The 20,623-nt window shown below is 45.7% G+C and overlaps 1 protein-coding gene across 3 annotated transcripts in view; it reads right to left on the reverse strand.

Annotated features, from left to right (window-relative positions):
- Positions 1 to 20,623, reverse strand: part of jmjd1cb (jumonji domain containing 1Cb) — a 98,471-nt gene that overhangs the window by 38,019 nt on the left and 39,829 nt on the right. For 2 of the 3 annotated variants that reach the window (XM_079756933.1, XM_079756932.1), the window contains exon 3: positions 1,618 to 1,731. In XM_079756933.1, coding sequence (XP_079613059.1) covers positions 1,618 to 1,731 — 114 coding nt within the window. Of the gene's footprint in view, positions 1 to 1,617; positions 1,732 to 4,313; positions 4,332 to 20,623 lie in introns of those variants that run through there. The other variant, XM_079756934.1, reaches the window with a different exon arrangement.

The following is a 20,623-nucleotide window of genomic DNA, read 5'->3' on the forward strand; positions in this document are numbered from 1 at the left end:
GGCCTGTGAGACCAACAGTGAGATTTCAAGCAAGATAGAGAGGGTGACAGAAGACCTGGTCAAGCTACCACAGAGTGTTTGTGTGTGCGTGCGTGCTGAGTGTGTGTGCTTAGTGCGTGTGCCTCTCCTATTTATAGTAGGACAGGTGTCTAGGGAGTGTAGCTGGGGGGAAGTGATTAGAATACATTACAGTTACATAAAGCCATACATGCGAGATAAGGTCGGTGAAGGCGATGATTAGGATCGTTGGAAGCCATTCCAGGTTTATGGGTTCTTTCTTTACAGACCTACAACACGTCTGAAATCCCCGATGCATATGGCTTCACAGAAGAGCCTTTTGGAAACATTGACAGAACAGAGCAGTGTGTTGAGCTCCAGCTAGTGGAACACCTTGGTCGAACTCATACTTCCATATCAGATCTGTCAACAGCAAAAACAACCTTCCAACAAAATGAACACATATGCAAGTTCAGATTTAAACGGTTAGGAATTCCAAACTGGTCTTGCCGAAAACATGCCTTTATTGACTTTGTTTTGAACTTGCAAAGGTTATCAGAATTTCTGAAAAATTATTGTGTGCCGCATCACGAGGCACAGTGGTATGTTCAAACATTAGACTATTCTGCAACTGTTCGATTAATAAAGAAAGCATAGGCCTCCCATATGACCTAATATACCTTCCTACAGAACCCGAGAGCTTGGCGAAAACTTGTTCACACTGCCAGGAGAAGTGGCCCGAACATGATGTGACCTGCGACTCAACATCAGTTTCGATCGACATCCGTCACAGTTCACAAGCTACTCCGCAAATACCAACATGGAGGACATGCAGAAGCTCTGCCGTCAGAGTTGGGCTCCGACCAATGAATAGACCCAAAAGCCAATGACGTCCACGCAACCTCTCACATGAAATACTAGTTTGGCTTTTTGCTGTTATTAGAAATAAAGAGTAGAATATAGAGTTAGAGTTGTTGAAAAGAAGAACTTCCCCCAGGGAGTAAATGGCCCCACCATGTCAACACTACGGCCCATCAAATTGTGGCCCATCCACTCTGGCCCAGCCAGTATGGCCCAGCCTCTGGCCCAGCCAGTGTGGCCCAGCCTCTGGCCCAGCCAGTGTGGCCCAGCCTCTGGCCCAGCCAGTGTGGCCCAGCCTCTGGCCCAGCCAGTGTGGCCCAGCCTCTGGCCCAGCCAGTGTGGCCCAGCCTCTGGCCCAGCCAGTGAGGCCCAGCCTCTGGCCCAGCCATAACATGCATGCCATGCATGGTCCATGCTACAAGCTGCCTAGGCAGTGTGTAGCATGGACCTTACTACACTCCACAAGTCTTTTACTGGGCTAAGGACACAGGGCGGTGGTGTTGGAAAACCAGTTTAATGTAGAAGTTGATTGACAATGATACATGAACTGGTGCTCCATGTTGACATGGAGGATATCTCCCAGAGTGTCTGTTGTGATGGCTGGTTTAACCTGTGCACACTGATTTCTCCGGCACAACAGGTGTGCAGCCTCACCCAGCCCAAGAGTCCCATCAGTCAGACTCAGGCAGGTGAGGCTGCTTAAACCAGCAATCCTCCACACAGACTCCACAGCGGTGTGATTCACTGTGTGTGTGTTACCTGGTAGGGCTGGTACGCTGAAGGGTCAGACAGGAAGTCCAGCTGGCGGTCTAAAAGGAACTCCACTGCTGTTACAGAGGACAGCAAGCTCTTCCAAACCAACGGTTTGAATGCCTTGAAGAGAGGACAGAGAGACATGATTAGGAACCAGAAAAGACATGCAACTCATGGATCCAAAACAACCACAACCCAACACCCACTGGACTACAACATGGGCCACTGGTTTGGAGTCCCTTCCATGTATGGGAAGTCTTTAAGTTAGAGTGAAATAGAGACTAAGGACCGACTAAGCGCAACGTGGTAAAGGGAAGGCAATGGAAGAATCAGTTGCAGAGAGTGCATGACAACATGAGAGACACATGAATATATTAATGAGGAGGAAGTCTGACAGTTCAAAGGCAGTACACCCAACTTTGATGTTGCCTTTCCCACATCTACACAAACAAGCACACACACCCACACACACTCTGTACGATGATATGTGTCAGCCTATGGTTCTGAGCTCAAGGCTGGGTGCAGATACGAGTGTAGAGAAAAGAGGGAGTGTTTATGGGCAACCACTAATGTTATTTCATGAGTAGCCATTAGATTATATACATTTATATATTGTATACCCATATTTTATTTTGTTTGGTAATTAGCCTCAGCAGACTGAGACTGTGTGTATGTGTGGTGTGCATGTGTGTATGTGTTGGTGATTACATAATAAGGTCATGTAATGTTTAGAGATTAGAGGAATGCTGTGAAACACACACACACACACACACACACAGACACACACACAGGAGCTAACATGCATCTGGACTGATTGTTTACTGATGGTTAACTGATGGGTTACTGATGGGTTACTGATGTTCTATGGTCAGCAACACATTACACTAGTCTATGCTGCTCTATTTCTAGCATGTCTGACTAGTGCTATGTTGAAGGGCTTTATACATAGACATATCAAAGGTATTGGTAGCAAACATTTACTAATGCCTGCACCAGACTCTGGAGCTGACAGGCAGGCTGGGAGTAGTGTTGCCAGATCGGGCCAGATTTCCCACCCAATCTGACCAAAGTCCCAGGCTGCAGTACGCAGGTTTGCAGATTTCCAACACAATCTGGCGACCCTGGCTGCGGTTGCCAGATTGTGTGGAAAATCTGGTCCAATCTGGCTGGGAGTGTGGCGGAACACCGAGGCTTCTAGTCTGCCCTGCTTTTGCTTTTCTGTTTTTTACAATTATTTCTAGGACACATAAATATAGAAACACATACACACTCGCAACCTCTCCACATTTCTCAGGAGTCCCATGAGGGTCTTCCCACACACCCTGTAATGTACAGCAACACAGATCTGAGGGCTTTGTGGCACTCTCCTCCCTGAAAGGAGGACCAGCTAAACAGCAGGTGTACGTATTCGGGAGTACAACAAGAAATGACTCGAACGCAATGACTTCTGGAAAACAATATTCAAAAGGACCTTTCTTGGAGCACACACCAGTTTTTTAAAATACCTTATCTCGGGTTGTTCCAATAGCAACACCTTCCGGCCTACTTCTAGAAGGAGATGCTTCCAGAGAGAGGCTATAGGGTCTATAGCGCTAGATACATAAGTGTGTGTCTTCAAAACAGAAAACAGGTTTTGTGGAAAGGCAGCTGTTGTTCTCACACAGCGTGGTTTGTAGATGAGATGGGTGGAATAAGATTTGCTAAAAAAAAAAAGCAAAGCCACAGCCGACTGAATCTTCCAAAATGGATATTACCAAACAACGTCCATACACATGCACGCTCGCCATAATCCGATGAAGGTCATAATTGAAGAGACGATATTGTGGGGTGTAGTCTAGCAATACACTCTGACTGAACCCCCGCCCAGTTGTTAATATGAGAGGAACCAGAGATTCTGTCTCACAGACACGATGTTATCCTTTTCTAAAATGTGAACAACTAACTCCCATAAGCTAACCTAAACGAGCAGTAATGTTGCACACAATGTACAAGGCCGGCTGTTATTTTAACATGACATTCATTTTTTAAGTCTATATTTGCAACGGTTATTGCTTAATACAAGTATGTCTCTGAAACTAGCTAACTTCGGGACATGTGGTTAGTGTGGCTTATGCTATAAATAGATGTTCTGGATCCATTATCTCATAAGAAAAGGATGGATAGTATTTGCGTGGCAGTGCCTTGCTCAATAAAGACAGAGCCAGTATCCAACTGGGTCCATTGCTGTCTTGTAACATAAAACACGCTTGTGCATAGGCTGATTAGAACCACACGGACCAGTCTGAAGCCATATGGGCGACCAGACCAGCATATAGCGAATACAGTTACAAAGATGCCATGTGATATGATAGAACAAATGTACAGAAGTCTGATTCCAGGCTGGGCTTCAAGTGCCCATGTCTTGTAACCTTTGTATAGTAATGTTACATTTACTTTTGTGTCTAAAGCATACTCGCTTGAGCCACTGAACACAGAAAAGAAGATCATTTGTTTCCACACAACACTGCACACACGCAGAACGGGCTGGACTCACAATCAGTGATCATAATTAGACCCGTAACAAGTCATCGAGGGAGCGCTGGTCCACAGAGACAAAACGCTTCGCCGTTGGACCCATTGTTAGAAATAACAGACAGATAACCATCCATCCAACCTTTTTACCATGAAGAAACGTGAAGAGATGTAGAGAGGAGATTCATTACCTCTTTTCCATGCTCACGACTCCTTTGAAAGACACAGGCTGGGCAACCAATACAAAAATACCAAAGCGAAAACACAAATGGAGTCCACAAAACAGTCTTTCTTCAGCACAGTCACCCGTGAGAGAACAGTGGAAGGTGAACATGGACGCGTAAGACGCAGAGAGAGATAGACACAGAGACCTCACACTGTGTCCTGTGGTGAGGGACGTCTGACAGCCGGTCAGATGAAGAGAAAGAGGAGAAAGGAGAAGGAGAGCAGAGCACACCAGCTACATGGCCGACATTTTAACAGCTTCTGACGCAACAGACAGAGAGGGAGAGCGAGAGAGGGACACACAGACACACTTCCTCTAGAAAGCTGCAATGTCTCACACTCCCTGGCTCAGCTCGCTTGCACTCTCACTGGCCCACTTTCTATAGCCCTCCCTCAAACTTCCTCTCTCTCTCTCTCTCTCTCTCTCTCTCTCCCTCCATGTGTCACACTCTTTCTCTCGCTCTCTGTCTGTTTGTGTGTCTGTCTCTCTGTTTGTGTCTGTCTCTCTGTCTGTTTGTGCGAGTGCCTCTCTCTCCATCTGTTTGTGTTGGTCTTTTTCTCTCCGGAGAAGGGAATAGATTAGTCAGAATATCTGGAATAGGTTGGTCTGGATCTGGGACAATTCAAGGACAATTCCGTCTGCAAAATAAAAGGGTAACACCTCACTATGAGGGCAGAAATATTTATATTACAGACAATACAAATAGAATAAACATATAAATCACCACCAGAAAACTACATTAGATATACTTCAATTGAACAAAGGGGCTGGATGGCCAAAAGTACAACTCAGTGCTGAGCTGAACATACTTTCTACCCTTCTATCTGTGTGACAACACCACCCAGGAGACAGATGCTGTTGCCACTGATATTATCTGCACCTGCCACCTAAAAATACCAGCAAGCATTTGTGAAAGCAACATATTGATACACACACCGGGTAGAGAAAAGCTGAGAATGTGTTTGTCTTGTGTGGGCGAGGACGTGGGTGTGTTAATGTTTACAGTATACTGTCATGCCTCTTAATAGTGTGGGCATGAAGAGAGGAAGGAAGGCCCTGCCAATGGAGTGGTGAAAGCTTCAAATGGAGAGAGAGCTGCAATATGATTCGTTATTCTCCATGCTGTCTCCCTCCTGAATTGCAAAGACGTGTGCACTGCACGCACACACACATAACCACACACACACACACACACACACACACACACAGATTACCATAACCCATCTCCATCTGGCGATGAGAGAGGCATGAGAGGGAGATTTATATTACCAGCTAAAGCCTCACATGGTAGCTTGGCCGACTTTGTGGCTACCAGCTAAAAGCTAGGTAGCTGTACACGCACACTGAGGCATTACTTGGGAAAACCTGACAGATTGGATACTAATCAGTCATGTATTATGTCAAATATATTACTTATGCCACGAACATTGGCCGTAGCTATCAGTGGAGCTCATTGTTACAGAGGCCATAACCAATAGAACTACATTAGTGCAACAGCTCTGTGTTACAGAGCCATAACAAATATACCTGCATTGGTGCAACAGCTTTGAGCTACAGAGCTATAAGAAATATAACTACATTGGTGCAACAGCTTTGTGCTACAGAGCCATAATCAATAGAACGACATTAGTGCAACAGCTATGTGTTACAGCTCTGTGTAACAGAGCCGTAACACTAACAAATATAACTACATTGGTGTTACAGCTGTGTTACAGAGGCCATAACCAATAGAACTACATTGGTGCAACGCAAGGCCGCAATAACTGATATGATCATTCACTTTCCTTATGCATTTCCTATTTCACTCTGAAATGCTGCTGATGTAAGAGAGACTAGCTGTGTCCATTAGCAGGATTCACTAAACATGAGAGACACAGCAGCTACCACTTTATCCTTCAGGGATATCATGTCGGCCGTCCACGCGGAGGGGAGCCATCAACACTAGCATTCAGACTGGTCCAGGTGAAGGCCATGTTGGCTAGTCTTAGGGCGTATTCACACCTGCCTTGTTTGGTTCGAACCAAACCAAAAAAATCTCTGATGCAGACCTTTTGGGCTGGTGTGAATACAAACCATTGAACTCTGGTGCGGACTAAACAGCTGGTCTGAGACCCAGCCGGAGAGGTGGTCTCGGTTCGCTTCCAAACAAACCCTGGTGCGGTTCGCTTGAGATGTGAAAGCGACCGCGCTCGGTCCGCGGTAAATTCAAAGATCAACGTCACGTTATCAGACCCGTTAAAAATGAGCCGTGCCTCAACATGTAGCGAAAAGGAGAAGAAATGTATTTTGGATATTTGGGCAGACGCCAACATATAAAGTATGTTGGAGAACATACCGATGCATTTAATACATTCAGTACAAGGATGGGGGAGAAGGCGTTCGAGCGGTCCGCGGATAGCATAACATCATAAAATCTACGTTGTGCCAAACGCCTCTGATGCTCCAAAAGTACTGCAAACGTTTGTAACTGTAGGAAACATCAGTATAAGCACAACGAGGGCAACACGCTGAATCTCCATAGTACGTCATAGTTCTTTGTTTACTTTTTTTAATGCATTACCCCGCGTTACCCCGACCCCGACCGTCTTGTCCAATGATTGAACGATCTATGCACACACGTGCGTTGTTGACAAATTCTCGGACTGTTGCGAAAAATTGCAATGTGAAAAGGAACCGCACCAAACCAAAAAATAAACATTGCGTTTTGGTCCGGACCATAGAGCTCGAACTAAGGACTTTCCTGGTGTGAATACGCCAGGAATACGTGAATACGTAAGATGCTTTATGTTTTATTGAAGACATATACATCATAGGTGCCCCCTGCTGAACCCCCCACAGTGACATTGTCATTATTGTCATTGGATAAATATTGTGGGAAAAAACCTGACAGCTAAATAGTGTTCTGCTGAAGAGAAGGCATGATTATACTGTCGATGGAGTGGCTCATGAATGGCTTCAGAATAAATATAGGAACCTTGAAGAGACAACACAACTGACTTCCAGTTATAATGTGTCATTTCTGCCGCTACTTGTCGCTAAATCCAAGTAACGTTGATTAGTTCAAAGTAGTTAAAAATCTATAATCCAGGAGTCAGGTAGAAATTATATTCAAGAAAGTCTTCATGTAGGCACTTGTGTTCACGTTACGTTAGGCACACATCGTGTTGCTTATTTCAAATAAAATGTCCGCTAAACACAACATTAACTTGCTGACTTATCATCAGTTTAGTGGACAGACCCCTGTAGATAATGTTATGTGGGGAGTCAACAGTAGGGCGGCCCACAGCGGTTATCACTGGTCATAACCATCTTGGATAGTCAACAGATATTCACATTCTTATTTAGAGCGATGTGACGGAACTAAAGACTTGATCCTGTTCTGAGTGCGTCTCGCGTTTGGTCATTTTTTTCAAACAATAGGGGCTTTACAACTTACCCTTTTCTCAAAAACGGCTGAACCAAAATGTTATTTAACCAGACATCTCACAATTCAAAAAGTTAATAATGGATTCAAATCTCAGTGTAGAATTGTATCCACTACTACAACAGTGCTCTAGGGTGGGTGATTTAACTTAGACTGTACACTTTTTCACACCGAAAAAGGGACTACAAAATCAATCGAGGAGTCCTGGTTGAGATTCAGACCGTGGAACAGATTCCATTCGGTGCGTATATCTGGCATGCCTCACACTGATTGGTGAACTCCTGATTGATTCTATAAATTAATTGGGTAGCCGTGTTCTCTGCGGGGAAAACAACAATCCTTCCTCCCCAGATGATCATGTTTAGATTGAGAGCAGGCCCGGGAGGGTGGCTGTGCTCACAGATGGTTGGTTGGAAGTGGGTTGGTGACAGAGAGCATTTAATGTGTTGTCCATCGCGGATGGATTTAACAATAAAAATACCAAGTGATCCTCAGAGTAAGGTCTATTTGCGTGAAACACTGGGTTGGTTTGGTGGCTGGCACAAGTGAAAGTAGCACATCTTAGTAAACTAGATTGATATTTAAATATCAACTCAATAAATTAGGTCACTTATTTGTTGGAAATAACCAGAGCCCTACTGGGATCAGTGATGACCCTCAACCTCCCTCATCCAAACACATCTGCACACGCACATCTGTACTGTGCACACGCACATCTGTACTGTGCACACGCAGATCTGCACACGCACTTATCAGCACCATGCACGTCAACACTGTGTGCACTTATCACATAAGCTGGAAAAACACACACACACACACACACACACACACACACACGTTCTTCATTCTAAGTCTGTTGCTAATAAGAGGGCTCATGGTTGCTTGCCTTGCTTCCACTGTGTGTATGTGTCTGGGTACATGCATGAGCATCTGGTGCATGTGGGCATCATGCTTTTTCACATGTTCTTAATGAGATGCTAGTTGCTAGGAAACATAGAGCAGCACCTGCGGTCCCTACCAAGACAGAAAAAACATTAAACCAGCCACTCTTTCTCATGACAAAAAGGTCCATTAGATGTGTACAATGTGTATTTGACCAGCACCTTCAGGGTATACTTTATTGTATTTTAAAGTGTTAAAATGCAGGGTGGTCCGGAACAAATGATCAGCCTAAACCGTACACAGATAAACTATCCAGTTCAACTTTTGTTAAACATTCAGTACTCAAACGGACCATGTGTGGATCTGAACCCCCCCGACTTCCTCCTCCAGCCTCCAGCCTGGAGTAGAGAGCACTGTGGCCCATTAACTTCATCTACAGATAACCTGCACATTATTACCATTTTCCCGATTTACCAATTGATTGGTCGTAGAGTTGGTTGAATATTTTTTTCAATCGATTTTCTGTGGTTGACTCAAGCCCTAGTGTTGTGTGAGGTCGTTAGATCATCCATCCCAGTGTCATGTAGCTCGCACCAGTCACTTCAAACACATCAAATTTAGTTCCCAAATCCATTTTGAGTCCAGATCTAGAAACACACATGCGTTCCACTGGTGCCTTAAGTAGCACCTTAAAGCCCTCGTTGTAGCTACACACATCAATCCCCCCCACTCTCCATTCATACACAGAAAGGGGTTCTGCTTGGTGCCCATCATTTTAGCTTTAGCTGTCTGAGCCTTTGTCAAGTCTCACCAAGAGTGTGACTATAACAGAGAAGGTATCAGCGGTATCATCCATCATCATGTGTTGGTACAGCAGGGACAGGAGAGACATGCCCGCTCTGTTCTCCTCTTCATCTGACAAACTTTTCCTGCTCCTTATTATGAATTCATTCGCCTTTGTCTTATCTGCTTCTCCCACTCATTGCCCCTGTGAACAATGGAGAAACATCTGGATTCTACATTGTAGTGTGTGTGTGTGTGTGTGTGTGTGTGTGTCTGTGTCTGTGTGTGTGTGTGTCTGTATCACAGGAAGGTAGGGGTGATTTGGAACTGTGAAAAGACTGTTGTAGTCGGCCTGCCTACTGCCACAGCACACAACCACACATCAACACCCGAAGAAGGTTCCTGCTCAAGGGTGTGAGTCATGAGGAGGACCGCAGTTATCAAGACGCCCCATTGAACGTGCTAGCTGATGCTTCAATAGCCAATTCAAAAGCAGTCCAAAACACAGCATTTTATGGCCTTTAAGAGTAGAAGAAAACCTGCGAAAAAAGCAGTGCTTTAAACACTAAATTAGCTGTTAAACACTAAATTAGCTGTTCATGCATTAAACTGTGTTAGGATTGCAGAGATGCTGTATTTTACGTTGATTTATATCGATGAACATCTAGAATGAGTCACAATACAAACACACACACAAAGTTCTCCCTGTCCATTCTACCGTGGACTTGCTGTCCACCAGTGGAGGGGCAGTTGTTTACCACTGAGCAGATCTTTCCATCACCCTGTACACAAGAGGCCACTGAATTAATCAGAGTTTCTTTTTTTGAACGCAGAAGGCATTTTGGGGTCATGTTACGATGGCTGTCACTGAATGCACACCAGCAGCCCTGTGGCAGAGTGTAGAGATCACTGTCTGAGCGGCACACAGGGTGGAGCTCAGACACGCCTCCATGGTCCCTGCATGGTGTCTGCAGACCCCGGCGCCGGTCCTAACTGAGTACAAACCAATCACATGTATTCCTGGGACACCCTCTCATTCTGAAGACTTATGCAGTGCACCCATGTGTTGTCGGTGTTAGTCTACAAATGCATGTGAGCATCTGTGTTCATCATTAATGACAGAGCGCACACTAATGACCTACTTAGGGATTCTGTTTTTATCATAGATACTTCACCCAACACCGCAACATGCACTCTGTCACCCAGTCTACTGGGGTTAAAGTGTGTGTGTGTGTGTGTGTGTGTGTGTGTGTGTGTGTGTGTGTGTGTGTGTGTGTGTGTGTGTGTGTGTGTGTGTGTGTGTGTGTGTGTGTGTGTGTGTGTGTGTGTGTGCGCAGTTCAAGGCTTCCCTAAGGGGGACAAATTATGTAATATTGAGCTCTGAAACACAATAACACACACTCTGTCGTTGTGCTTACAACACTGCCGAGTGTGAGCATGTGGGCACGTACACGCACACACACCCACCCACACGCACACACACCGGCACCCATTCACCCACACAGTCTGCGAAAAGGGTGACCATGGCATATTTGGTCCTCCGTTGTTCCAATTCAAGGTGAATATCATCCGCAGCCCTGTTCGGAGTACATCCTCTAGAGCGATAAGTGAGATGGATTGAGAGAGCTAGAGAATGTTTGCATGGAACTCTGGTGATCTTGGCACCAGTGTAGTGCCAAAAAAAACTGGGAGAATGTTTTAGAAACATGCTGCAAACACACACACACACACAGACACACACACATTTATTGAGGCGCATTTATTGACCTATTTATTTATGAAAAAAGGTCTGCACTGGTTTCCTCTAATTAACATATATTGAAAGACAGTGAACCTGTATGTTAAACCTAGTCCTAGACTGCTCACAGTTCCTAACCGGCTCTTTACTCTCCTAGAGCTACTGGGGTACCCTTTAAACAGGGATTTTAATGTTATATCAATTCATTGTTGAAACTTTGAAAGGTGCCGTTCTGTTTACAGCAGGGTATTTCTGGTGTGCCGATAGTGAAGTCACATCACCAAACAACAGCCCTTTAGAGAGGAGTGCTGCTGCCCTGGGATTCGTACCGGGGACCCGTCTCTAGGTCAGTCACTTGACATGGCTAATACCTGGTGAATATCCTATATCTTGCTCACTTTAAACAGACACTGTTCCCACTGCGTTAGCTGCGGTTGAGCTGTAGGATGGTTCTGAACAGCAGCCCACAGCACTCTGCTGCTGTTTATGTCACTCTCAGTCTGGGTTTTGGGACGTTCCTCCCCATGGACATTATTGTAGAACTTGTTGAGTGTGGGGAATTCCCCTACCCAGCCCGCCACTAAAGGTTCAACACCAGATCTATCTTATACAGACTCTCAACAAAAATATAGGACTAGTATTATTCAATGATATATCCTGCTTCAAAATACAGCAACATCAACATAATATTTGGATTTGTTTATGTATTTTAAAGATGTTACAAGTTATATGTAGCCTACATGTTATGCACTGTACCTAGAATGAAGAATGAATACATGTTACACCTTTGTTGATTTTGAATCTAAAGATAGATACTTTTGTGACAAGCAATTAATAAATGAACAAATTATGGTTTGACAAAAAGATAGAGGCAACACAAGACAAGCAATCTATGGCCTAGTCCCTGGAAACTGTTTGTTAAGTCACCCCTATCACGACCATTTCCACATTACTTAAAATTTGGTAGAGAAACAAACACACACACACACACACACACACACACACACACACACACACACACACACACACACACACACACACACACACACACACACACACACAGGTAAATAGACTATAAGTAATCACAAAAAGCAGAGATGAAATACAAAAACATTATTCAAATCTAAGTTCCAATTCAGAGGAGGTGACAAATGGAGGTAATGCAGACCAGTGGGCAGCACAGTTCTGCCCGTGACTGGTAGTGTAAATGGGCCTTGGTAGTGGAGCATGTGCGGGAGAGGGAGGGACCATGGGAGGAAAGACTAAAGCAGAGCGTAAACATCGGGGGCAGCTGCATCACTAAATCTCAGCAGCTAACAAGTGCCAAATCAAGCCCTCGTCAGAGGCAGCTCAGGAAACCCACAGAAGCCTCATTTCTTCTTTACGCACGCGTGCGCACACACACACACACACACACACACACACACAGTGAGGGGAGAAGAAGTCACCCTTCCTCCAGTGTGACTGAAGACAATAGAGGAAAACATCCTCAGATCGGTGACCCAGTGACCTGCAGGGAGAGTGTGTGTGTGTGTGCGTGTGTTCTTGTGCTTGTGTTCAGTTATTGTTTAGTGCCTCTCTGAGTTTACCCTTGATATGCGTATATGTGACACATACCCCGGAATTTGCTTCACAATGCTATTCCTATAATCAAATAATCACCATGTCCCAAACTAAAGTGGGCACACCTTTTGGAGTCACACTGTTTCCATGTAAGAGAATGATGTGGTAGTCAGTACCGATTACGGCTGGGCGATATACCGGTAGTAAAATTTATACCGGTATATTTTTGAAAGAGATATGTAGTTGAGACAATATCGCCATACCGGTATATTATATATTATTTTGATGTTGCCTTGTGAGCACTATTTTATAAGGCCGACCGCTGCTCTGAGCCTACAAGCCATGTTCAGCTGCTCAATCCCGCCCCTTACATGTACGCAGTGTTCTCCCACCCACGTTACGCATCAACAACTAACTTTGAACACGTGGTGGTAGAGAGTACGGAACCCGTAAAGGGACAAGGGGTAAAAAAAAAAGTTTTTAATGTTTCTCGTCAGCACGAGAAAGTATCGCACGCATATCACTGGCAGTGTACGTGTGTGACGTCAGCGAGTCAGTGTAGGAGCGAGGAGAGCGAGCGGTAGCGTGCGTGTCAGTTTAGTGAAGTAATGAACAAGTCCGGTTGTGTGTAAGAATAAAGTACCCAGCCTGTCAAGAATCGGTGGACGCTTCATTCCGACCATATTCCGACCTATAAGCAGAACCACTGCCAGTCAAAGTGAAGGGTGTTGCCCCCGATAGCATCGGCCCTGGAGGGAACGTCTCCCCTGTGCGGTTTCCGTATGTTTCAAACAGGCAACACTATTGTTTTTTATTACACGGCTCTTCTCAATGCCGTGGAACGCTCCGTTCACTTGCATGGGCCCTTCACAACTTCCGGCGTTGAATTTATATTTGATAATTCACCGTTGCTTAGTATAATTGACCGCTGTCAAGGAAAACAAAGGATTTTTTGCCTCTAATGACGTCTTTGGTATCACTCCGCAAGTAGTCCGGTAACTTGTCAGCCCCGGCGTCTTTGGTTTCTAAGCGACGTCACATTTTTGGCGGACTATTTCTCTGCTGATCAACACTACGAATGCTGGTTACAAATTAATTGTAAAAAGACACTCCATGAAGTTATTTTTCGTTTAGGCAAGTAGCCGGAAAATGTATAGAACGTCGCCGGTCATTATCGAAAATAAGCCCCTTCAGGGCGAAGCAAGACAACTCCTCTGCACGTCGGTGTCCTGTTCGCCCTGCCTGGGCCTACTTCCTAATAATGACCGGCGTTCTATACATTATCCCTTACATATCTGTTGTTAAAGCACAGCTGTGCTTCGTTGAGCAAAAAAAAACTAAAAAAAACTAAATAAATGGTTAATGGTGAATACCTGTGGCGTGGAGTTAAAACTATACACTTTACCCATTTTATTCAAAATATCGTTATAAAATCGTATATCGCCATTCAAACAAAAAATATCGAGATATGAGTTATGGTCCATATCGCCCAGCCCTAGTACCGATCACAGATTTAGATCATTCAACCCTTGGTTGAAACGCTATGCTCCATTGCAGGGCTCCAGATTAACTTTTTGCATTGGTTGCACTGGTGCGCCACTTGTTACTTTTTCTTTTAGGTGCACCAGCACAAAATTTAGGTGCACCAAATTTTTCATTGCGTCACCTTTAATGCCATAACTCTCCATATCTTTCATATAATGTGAATGATTTTTGAACAAGAATAATGGTGCGTTCCAGGCAACCCGTAACCTGTGTTTTCACAACCTTCTACCCGTTAAAAAAAATGCCCTTGAACGACAGACACACCCGCAACTCACTACCCGTGAACTCGTACCAGACCGATTCACTCCCAGTTCCAGCTCGTAACTTACGGGCTAAAAAGTGTCCCTGGAACGCAGCATGAGGTGTAGAGAAACGCTTGTCTTTACTTGAAGCACAATTATATTTAAAAATAAAAATAAAGTGTTTCAAGTTTTTCACTGCGCTGAAATGGAACACTTCAAACTAAAAAATTAAGCAAAATAAAACATTTCCAAATAAAAGGACTTGTGCGGGTTATTCAGACTCTCTGAATAACTACTCTCAGTAGTAGGGCAGGTTGGAACAGTAGGCTTTTTCCCCCCTCTTTTGTCGCGTTTATTTTCTTTATCTGTTTGTTACTCTGGTGCTTAGGTCGCAATTAAAAAAAAAAAACACAAGCAGTGAACAGGACCAGAGCCAATCAGATGCAAAGAACCGACCGAGCTCTTTCTCTTATTGGTTTAGACCGCGATATGATCCTTCCATGAGTAGGGATGGGGATCATTAATATTTATTGATATTGATACCATTTTCGATACTCCTTAACGATCCGAGTCTTTATCGATACCACTATTGATACTTTTCTATTAATTGGTGGAAATACGCAGTGTTTTTAGTGATGAGGAAAATATTTAGGAAATAAATAATTGCATTTTAAATTAAATATGTAATTCTTAATAAATATTGACATCAGCAGTTTTAGTTATATAAACTAAAATGGTTAGAGCACTATACAACTGTATTAGTAATACAGAAACATGAGTAATACAGTATTACTCATGTTTCTCACCAAAAACTCAATTTACCGTTTCTTTATGTTACATTTGAACGCATCATGATAACAGTCGTTTTACTGAGCCAACCTCAACACATCATCACGCAGCACATCTAAAACGTTATTTACTTTTTAAGATAACTAGCTTGTATGCTGCTGATTACTGATTTCACAATTGGATTACTATTTTTAACTGACGGCAGTGGCGGTTCTACGTCCGGGAAGGGTTTGTATCATGACCCTACGGACTTCAGTGGGGGTGTCATTCCGTCTGTGCACGGCACCTTCTCAACGAGCGGGTGTGCGCCTGCAGCCAGAGGGGGCGCCCATATACCAATTCCCCACACAATGTTATGTACTTCATTGAAAACCACTTCGCGGCGCGTTTTTTTTTTTTTTTTACTGCTCGTGGCACCCCCTTTGTGATTTGGCGCTCCCCACAAATATGGCGCCCCGGGCGGCTGCCTGGTTCGCCTGTGCCTAAAACCGCCACTGACTGACGGGGCTAGCGACAATGTCTGTGTGTGCGATTACCGCTCGTAGTTTGAGTGGAGGATTAAGACGGGCCCGTCTGTGGTGCGACAGGAGAAGGAGGAGACAGAGTCTTTTCAACTCGGAGACAGTCGAAGGTACTGCATTTGGTCTTTATTTGATGCACAATGCTAATGTGCTTGGCCATTGAGGTTGTGTTCCCCCCTTTACAATAAATGTTTTTTGCCCTTTACGCACGTTAAGCCATCCTCGCGAGAAAAGTTAACTGCCAGACTTCACTTGTTTTACTTGTAATACCTGTTTGCTTACAATTCCATTCAAAAACATTGGTGGACACGCTGCAGTGATTGGATTGATTTGATTTAATTGCTGTGACGCGACTCGAGGGACACAACAGCCCGAACGTTAATGATTTTCGGGTTTTGAAAAAAGTGGAACCGGGTCCTTCATAGAACCGGGTTTCGATCCCAATCCCTAACCATGGGTATGAGTTCGATTACAGGAGAACACAGAGAGATGATGCGATTGTGAAGGAAATTAATTTTTTCACCCGGGCAGCGTCAGGTGCACCAGTGCGACCTATAAAAATATTAGTCGCACCCTATTTTGGTCGCACTCTGGAGCCCTGCATTGTATTTGTGAAATGGAAACCAACAGCCTGTTGCCATCCAAACAGTCCAGATCTGTTTTTTGTAAACTATGGAACAAAACATTCCTTGGAAAACCGCACACTTTATTTCATCACCAGACCAATATGTGACTGAAGCACTGCCTGTTAAATGCTACCCAGCAATAAGGTCAGCTAGCTAAAGCTGATGAGAATCATGTTTCCATGGATACACTCAATGCAAGTGACTCTGTTGCTGGATGAACCAGATTAATGAATGTAGACACCATGAATTTTCTTAAAGGGCTAAAGGATAAAAAGCGCGAATTAAGTTTGCTGTCTTCTTGTGCCCAACACACAAACACATTTCAACCTTCAGGGTAATGTCGGCAATCCAGTAACTGTCTGAAAAGCAGACATGGGACATTCCAGACATGACTATGCAAACCAGTTCAGACTAGTCTAGTGGTGCACAGGTCCAACAGGTTCCTCTGCCTGGCAGGTGAGGTTCAACACAACAGAACAAGAGAGATACCTTATCTTACTGTTACTAAAACTAAGAGAAGAAGAAAGAAGCAGAGTGACGAGAGCGACACACACACACACACAGAGCGAGAGAGAGAGGTACACACATACACACAGGACAGAGACGGAGACCGGGAGAGAGAGGGAACACCAGCAGAGCGGCCTGCCACTAGATCGACACAGATGATTGTGCAGAAACAAACAACATCCAATAATAACACTTGGAATAAATAGAAAGATAATGTTAGAAAAAGAGCAGTGTGAGCAGGTACTATGGAGGAAAAGGCTGACCTAAGGTAGGAGCCAGCGGAGGAAGGGGTTGACCTAAGGTAACAGAGGACAGAGGAAGGGGCTGACCTAAGGTAACAGAGAACAGAGGAAGGGGCTGACCTAAGGTAAGAGAGGGCAGAGGAAGGGGCTGACCTAAGGTAACAGAGGACGGAGGAAGGGGTTGACCTAAGGTAACAGAGGACAGAGGAAGGGGCTGACCTAAGGTAACAGAGGACAGAGGAAGGGGCTGACCTAAGGTAAGAGAGGACAGAGGAAGGGGCTGACCTAAGGTAAGAGAGGACAGAGGAAGGGGCTGACCTAAGGTAAGAGAGGACAGGAAGGGGCTGACCTAAGGTAAGAGAGGACAGAGGAAGGGGCTGACCTAAGGTAAGAGAGGACAGAGGAAGGGGCTGACCTAAGGTAACAGGACAGAGGAAGGGGCTGACCTAAGGTAAGAGAGGACAGAGGAAGGGGCTGACCTAAGGTAAGAGAGGACAGAGGAAGGGGTTGACCTAAGGTAAGAGAGGGCAGAGGAAGGGGCTGATCTAATGTAAGAGAGGACAGAGGAAGGGGCTGACCTAAGGTAAGAGAGGACAGAGGAAGGGGCTGACCTAAGGTAAGAGAGGACAGAGGAAGGGGCTGACCTAAGGTAACAGTGGACAGAGGAAGGGGCTGACCTAAGGTAAGAGAGGACAGAGGAAGGGGCTGACCTAAGGTAAGAGAGGGCAGAGGAAGGGGCTGACCTAAGGTAACAGAGGACAGAGGAAGGGGCTGACCTAAGGTAACAGTGGACAGAGGAAGGGGCTGACCTAAGGTAAGAGAGGACAGAGGAAGGGGCTGGCCTAAGGTAAGAGTGGACAGAGGAAGGGGCTGACCTAAGGTAACAGAGGACAGAGGAAGGGGCTGACCTAAGGTAACAGAGGACAGAGGAAGGGGCTGACCTAAGGTAAGAGAGGACAGAGGAAGGGGCTGACCTAAGGTAACAGTGGCCAGAGGAAGGGGCTGACCTAAGGTAAGAGAGGACAGAGGAAGGGGCTGACCTAAGGTAACAGAGGACAGAGGAAGGGGCTGACCTAAGGTAAGAGAGGACAGAGGAAGGGGCTGACCTAAGGTAACAGTGGACAGAGGAAGGGGCTGACCTAAGGTAAGAGAGGACAGAGGAAGGGGCTGACCTAAGGTAAGAGAGGGCAGAGGAAGGGGCTGACCTAAGGTAACAGGACAGAGGAAGGGGCTGACCTAAGGTAAGAGAGGACAGAGGAAGGGGCTGACCTAAGGTAAGAGAGGACAGAGGAAGGGGTTGACCTAAGGTAAGAGAGGGCAGAGGAAGGGGCTGATCTAAGGTAAGAGAGGACAGAGGAAGGGGCTGACCTAAGGTAACAGAGGACACAGGAAGGGGCTGACCTAAGGTAACAGAGGACAGAGGAAGGGGCTGACCTAAGGTAACAGAGGACAGAGGAAGGGGCTGACCTAAGGTAAGAGAGGACAGAGGAAGGGGCTGACCTAAGGTAAGAGAGGACAGAGGAAGGGGCTGACCTAAGGTAAGAGAGGACAGAGGAAGGGGCTGACCTAAGGTAACAGAGGACCGAGGAAGGGGCTGACCTAAGGTAACAGTGGACAGAGGAAGGGGCTGACCTAAGGTAACAGAGGACAGAGGAAGGGGCTGACCTAAGGTAAGAGAGGACAGAGGAAGGGGCTGACCTAAGGTAAGAGAGGACAGAGGAAGGGGCTGACCTAAGGTAACAGTGGACAGAGGAAGGGGCTGACCTAAGGTAAGAGAGGACGGAGGAAGGGGCTGACCTAAGGTAAGAGAGGACAGAGGAAGGGGCTGACCTAAGGTAACAGGACAGAGGAAGGGGCTGACCTAAGGTAAGAGAGGACAGAGGAAGGGGCTGACCTAAGGTAAGAGAGGACAGAGGAAGGGGTTGACCTAAGGTAAGAGAGGGCAGAGGAAGGGGCTGATCTAAGGTAAGAGAGGACAGAGGAAGGGGCTGACCTAAGGTAACAGAGGACAGAGGAAGGGGCTGACCTAAGGTAACAGAGGACAGAGGAAGGGGCTGACCTAAGGTAACAGTGGACAGAGGAAGGGGCTGACCTAAGGTAAGAGAGGACAGAGGAAGGGGCTGACCTAAGGTAAGAGAGGACAGAGGAAGGGGCTGACCTAAGGTAAGAGAGGACAGAGGAAGGGGCTGACCTAAGGTAAGAGAGGACAGAGGAAGGGGCTGACCTAAGGTAACAGTGGACAGAGGAAGGGGCTGACCTAAGGTGACAGAGGAAGGGGCTGACCTAAGGTAAGAGAGGGCAGAGGAAGGGGCTGACCTAAGGTAACAGGACAGAGGAAGGGGCTGACCTAAGGTAAGAGGACAGAGGAAGGGGCTGACCTAAGGTAACAGAGGACAGAGGAAGGGGCTGACCTAAGGTAACAGAGGACAGAGGAAGGGGCTGACCTAAGGTAACAGAGGACAGAGGAAGGGGCTGACCTAAGGTAACATAGGACAGAGGAAGGGGTTGACCTAAGGTAACAGAGGACAGAGGAAGGGGTTGACCTAAGGTAAGAGAGGACAGAGGAAGGGGCTGACCTAAGGTAAGAGAGGACAGAGGAAGGGGCTGACCTAAGGTAACAGAGGACAGAGGAAGGGGCTGACCTAAGGTAACAGAGGACAGAGGAAGGGGCTGACCTAAGGTAACAGAGGACAGAGGAAGGGGCTGACCTAAGGTAACAGAGGACAGAGGAAGGGGCTGACCTAAGGTAAGAGCCAGCTGTCATGGAGGGCACCACAAGTGGAAGAGGCTTCTAGCCGAGCTGCCCCAAGAGCAAAGGAGTGCTAGTTACACTTTGACCTGCATTCATCGTGGATGTTGAAACACTGCAGGGTTATCCAAAAGAACCCAACCCCTACACTAGATGGTTCAACTATTTTGTATTCCCTTTGCTGCAAAAGGAATGTGTTGCAAACAAGCAAAAGGGTATCAGACATAGCCTTAAGCTCAGGCACCTTCTCATCATTGGGTCAAATGGGTCAATGGGTGTTTTATCTGTATGGACCACTTCTACTTTGACACACTAATCACTGTGTGTGTGTGTGTGTGTGTGTGTGTGTGTGTGTGTGTGTGTGTGTGTGTGTGTGTGTGTGTGTGTGTGTGTGTGTGTGTGTGTGTGTGTGTGTGTGTGTGTGTGTGTGTGTGTGTGTGTGTGTGTCAAAGGGGATCTCATACGATCAGATGTACTGATTATCATGAAGAAGTAAATACAGATCCAGAGCATCTAATTACAGGTCTAAATTGAATACATAATCTAGTCCATTTGATCCTAAAATATGATTAGATAAAAACGATATAATATAATTTGTAAGATCACAGCCAAAAGCTGTGTGCGCCTCCAGATGATATTATAAACGACTGCGTTGGGTTCTGTG

This window comes from Pollachius pollachius (genome assembly GCF_949987615.1).
Source record: "Pollachius pollachius genome assembly, chromosome: 19".
NCBI classification, from domain to species: Eukaryota; Metazoa; Chordata; class Actinopteri; order Gadiformes; family Gadidae; genus Pollachius; species Pollachius pollachius.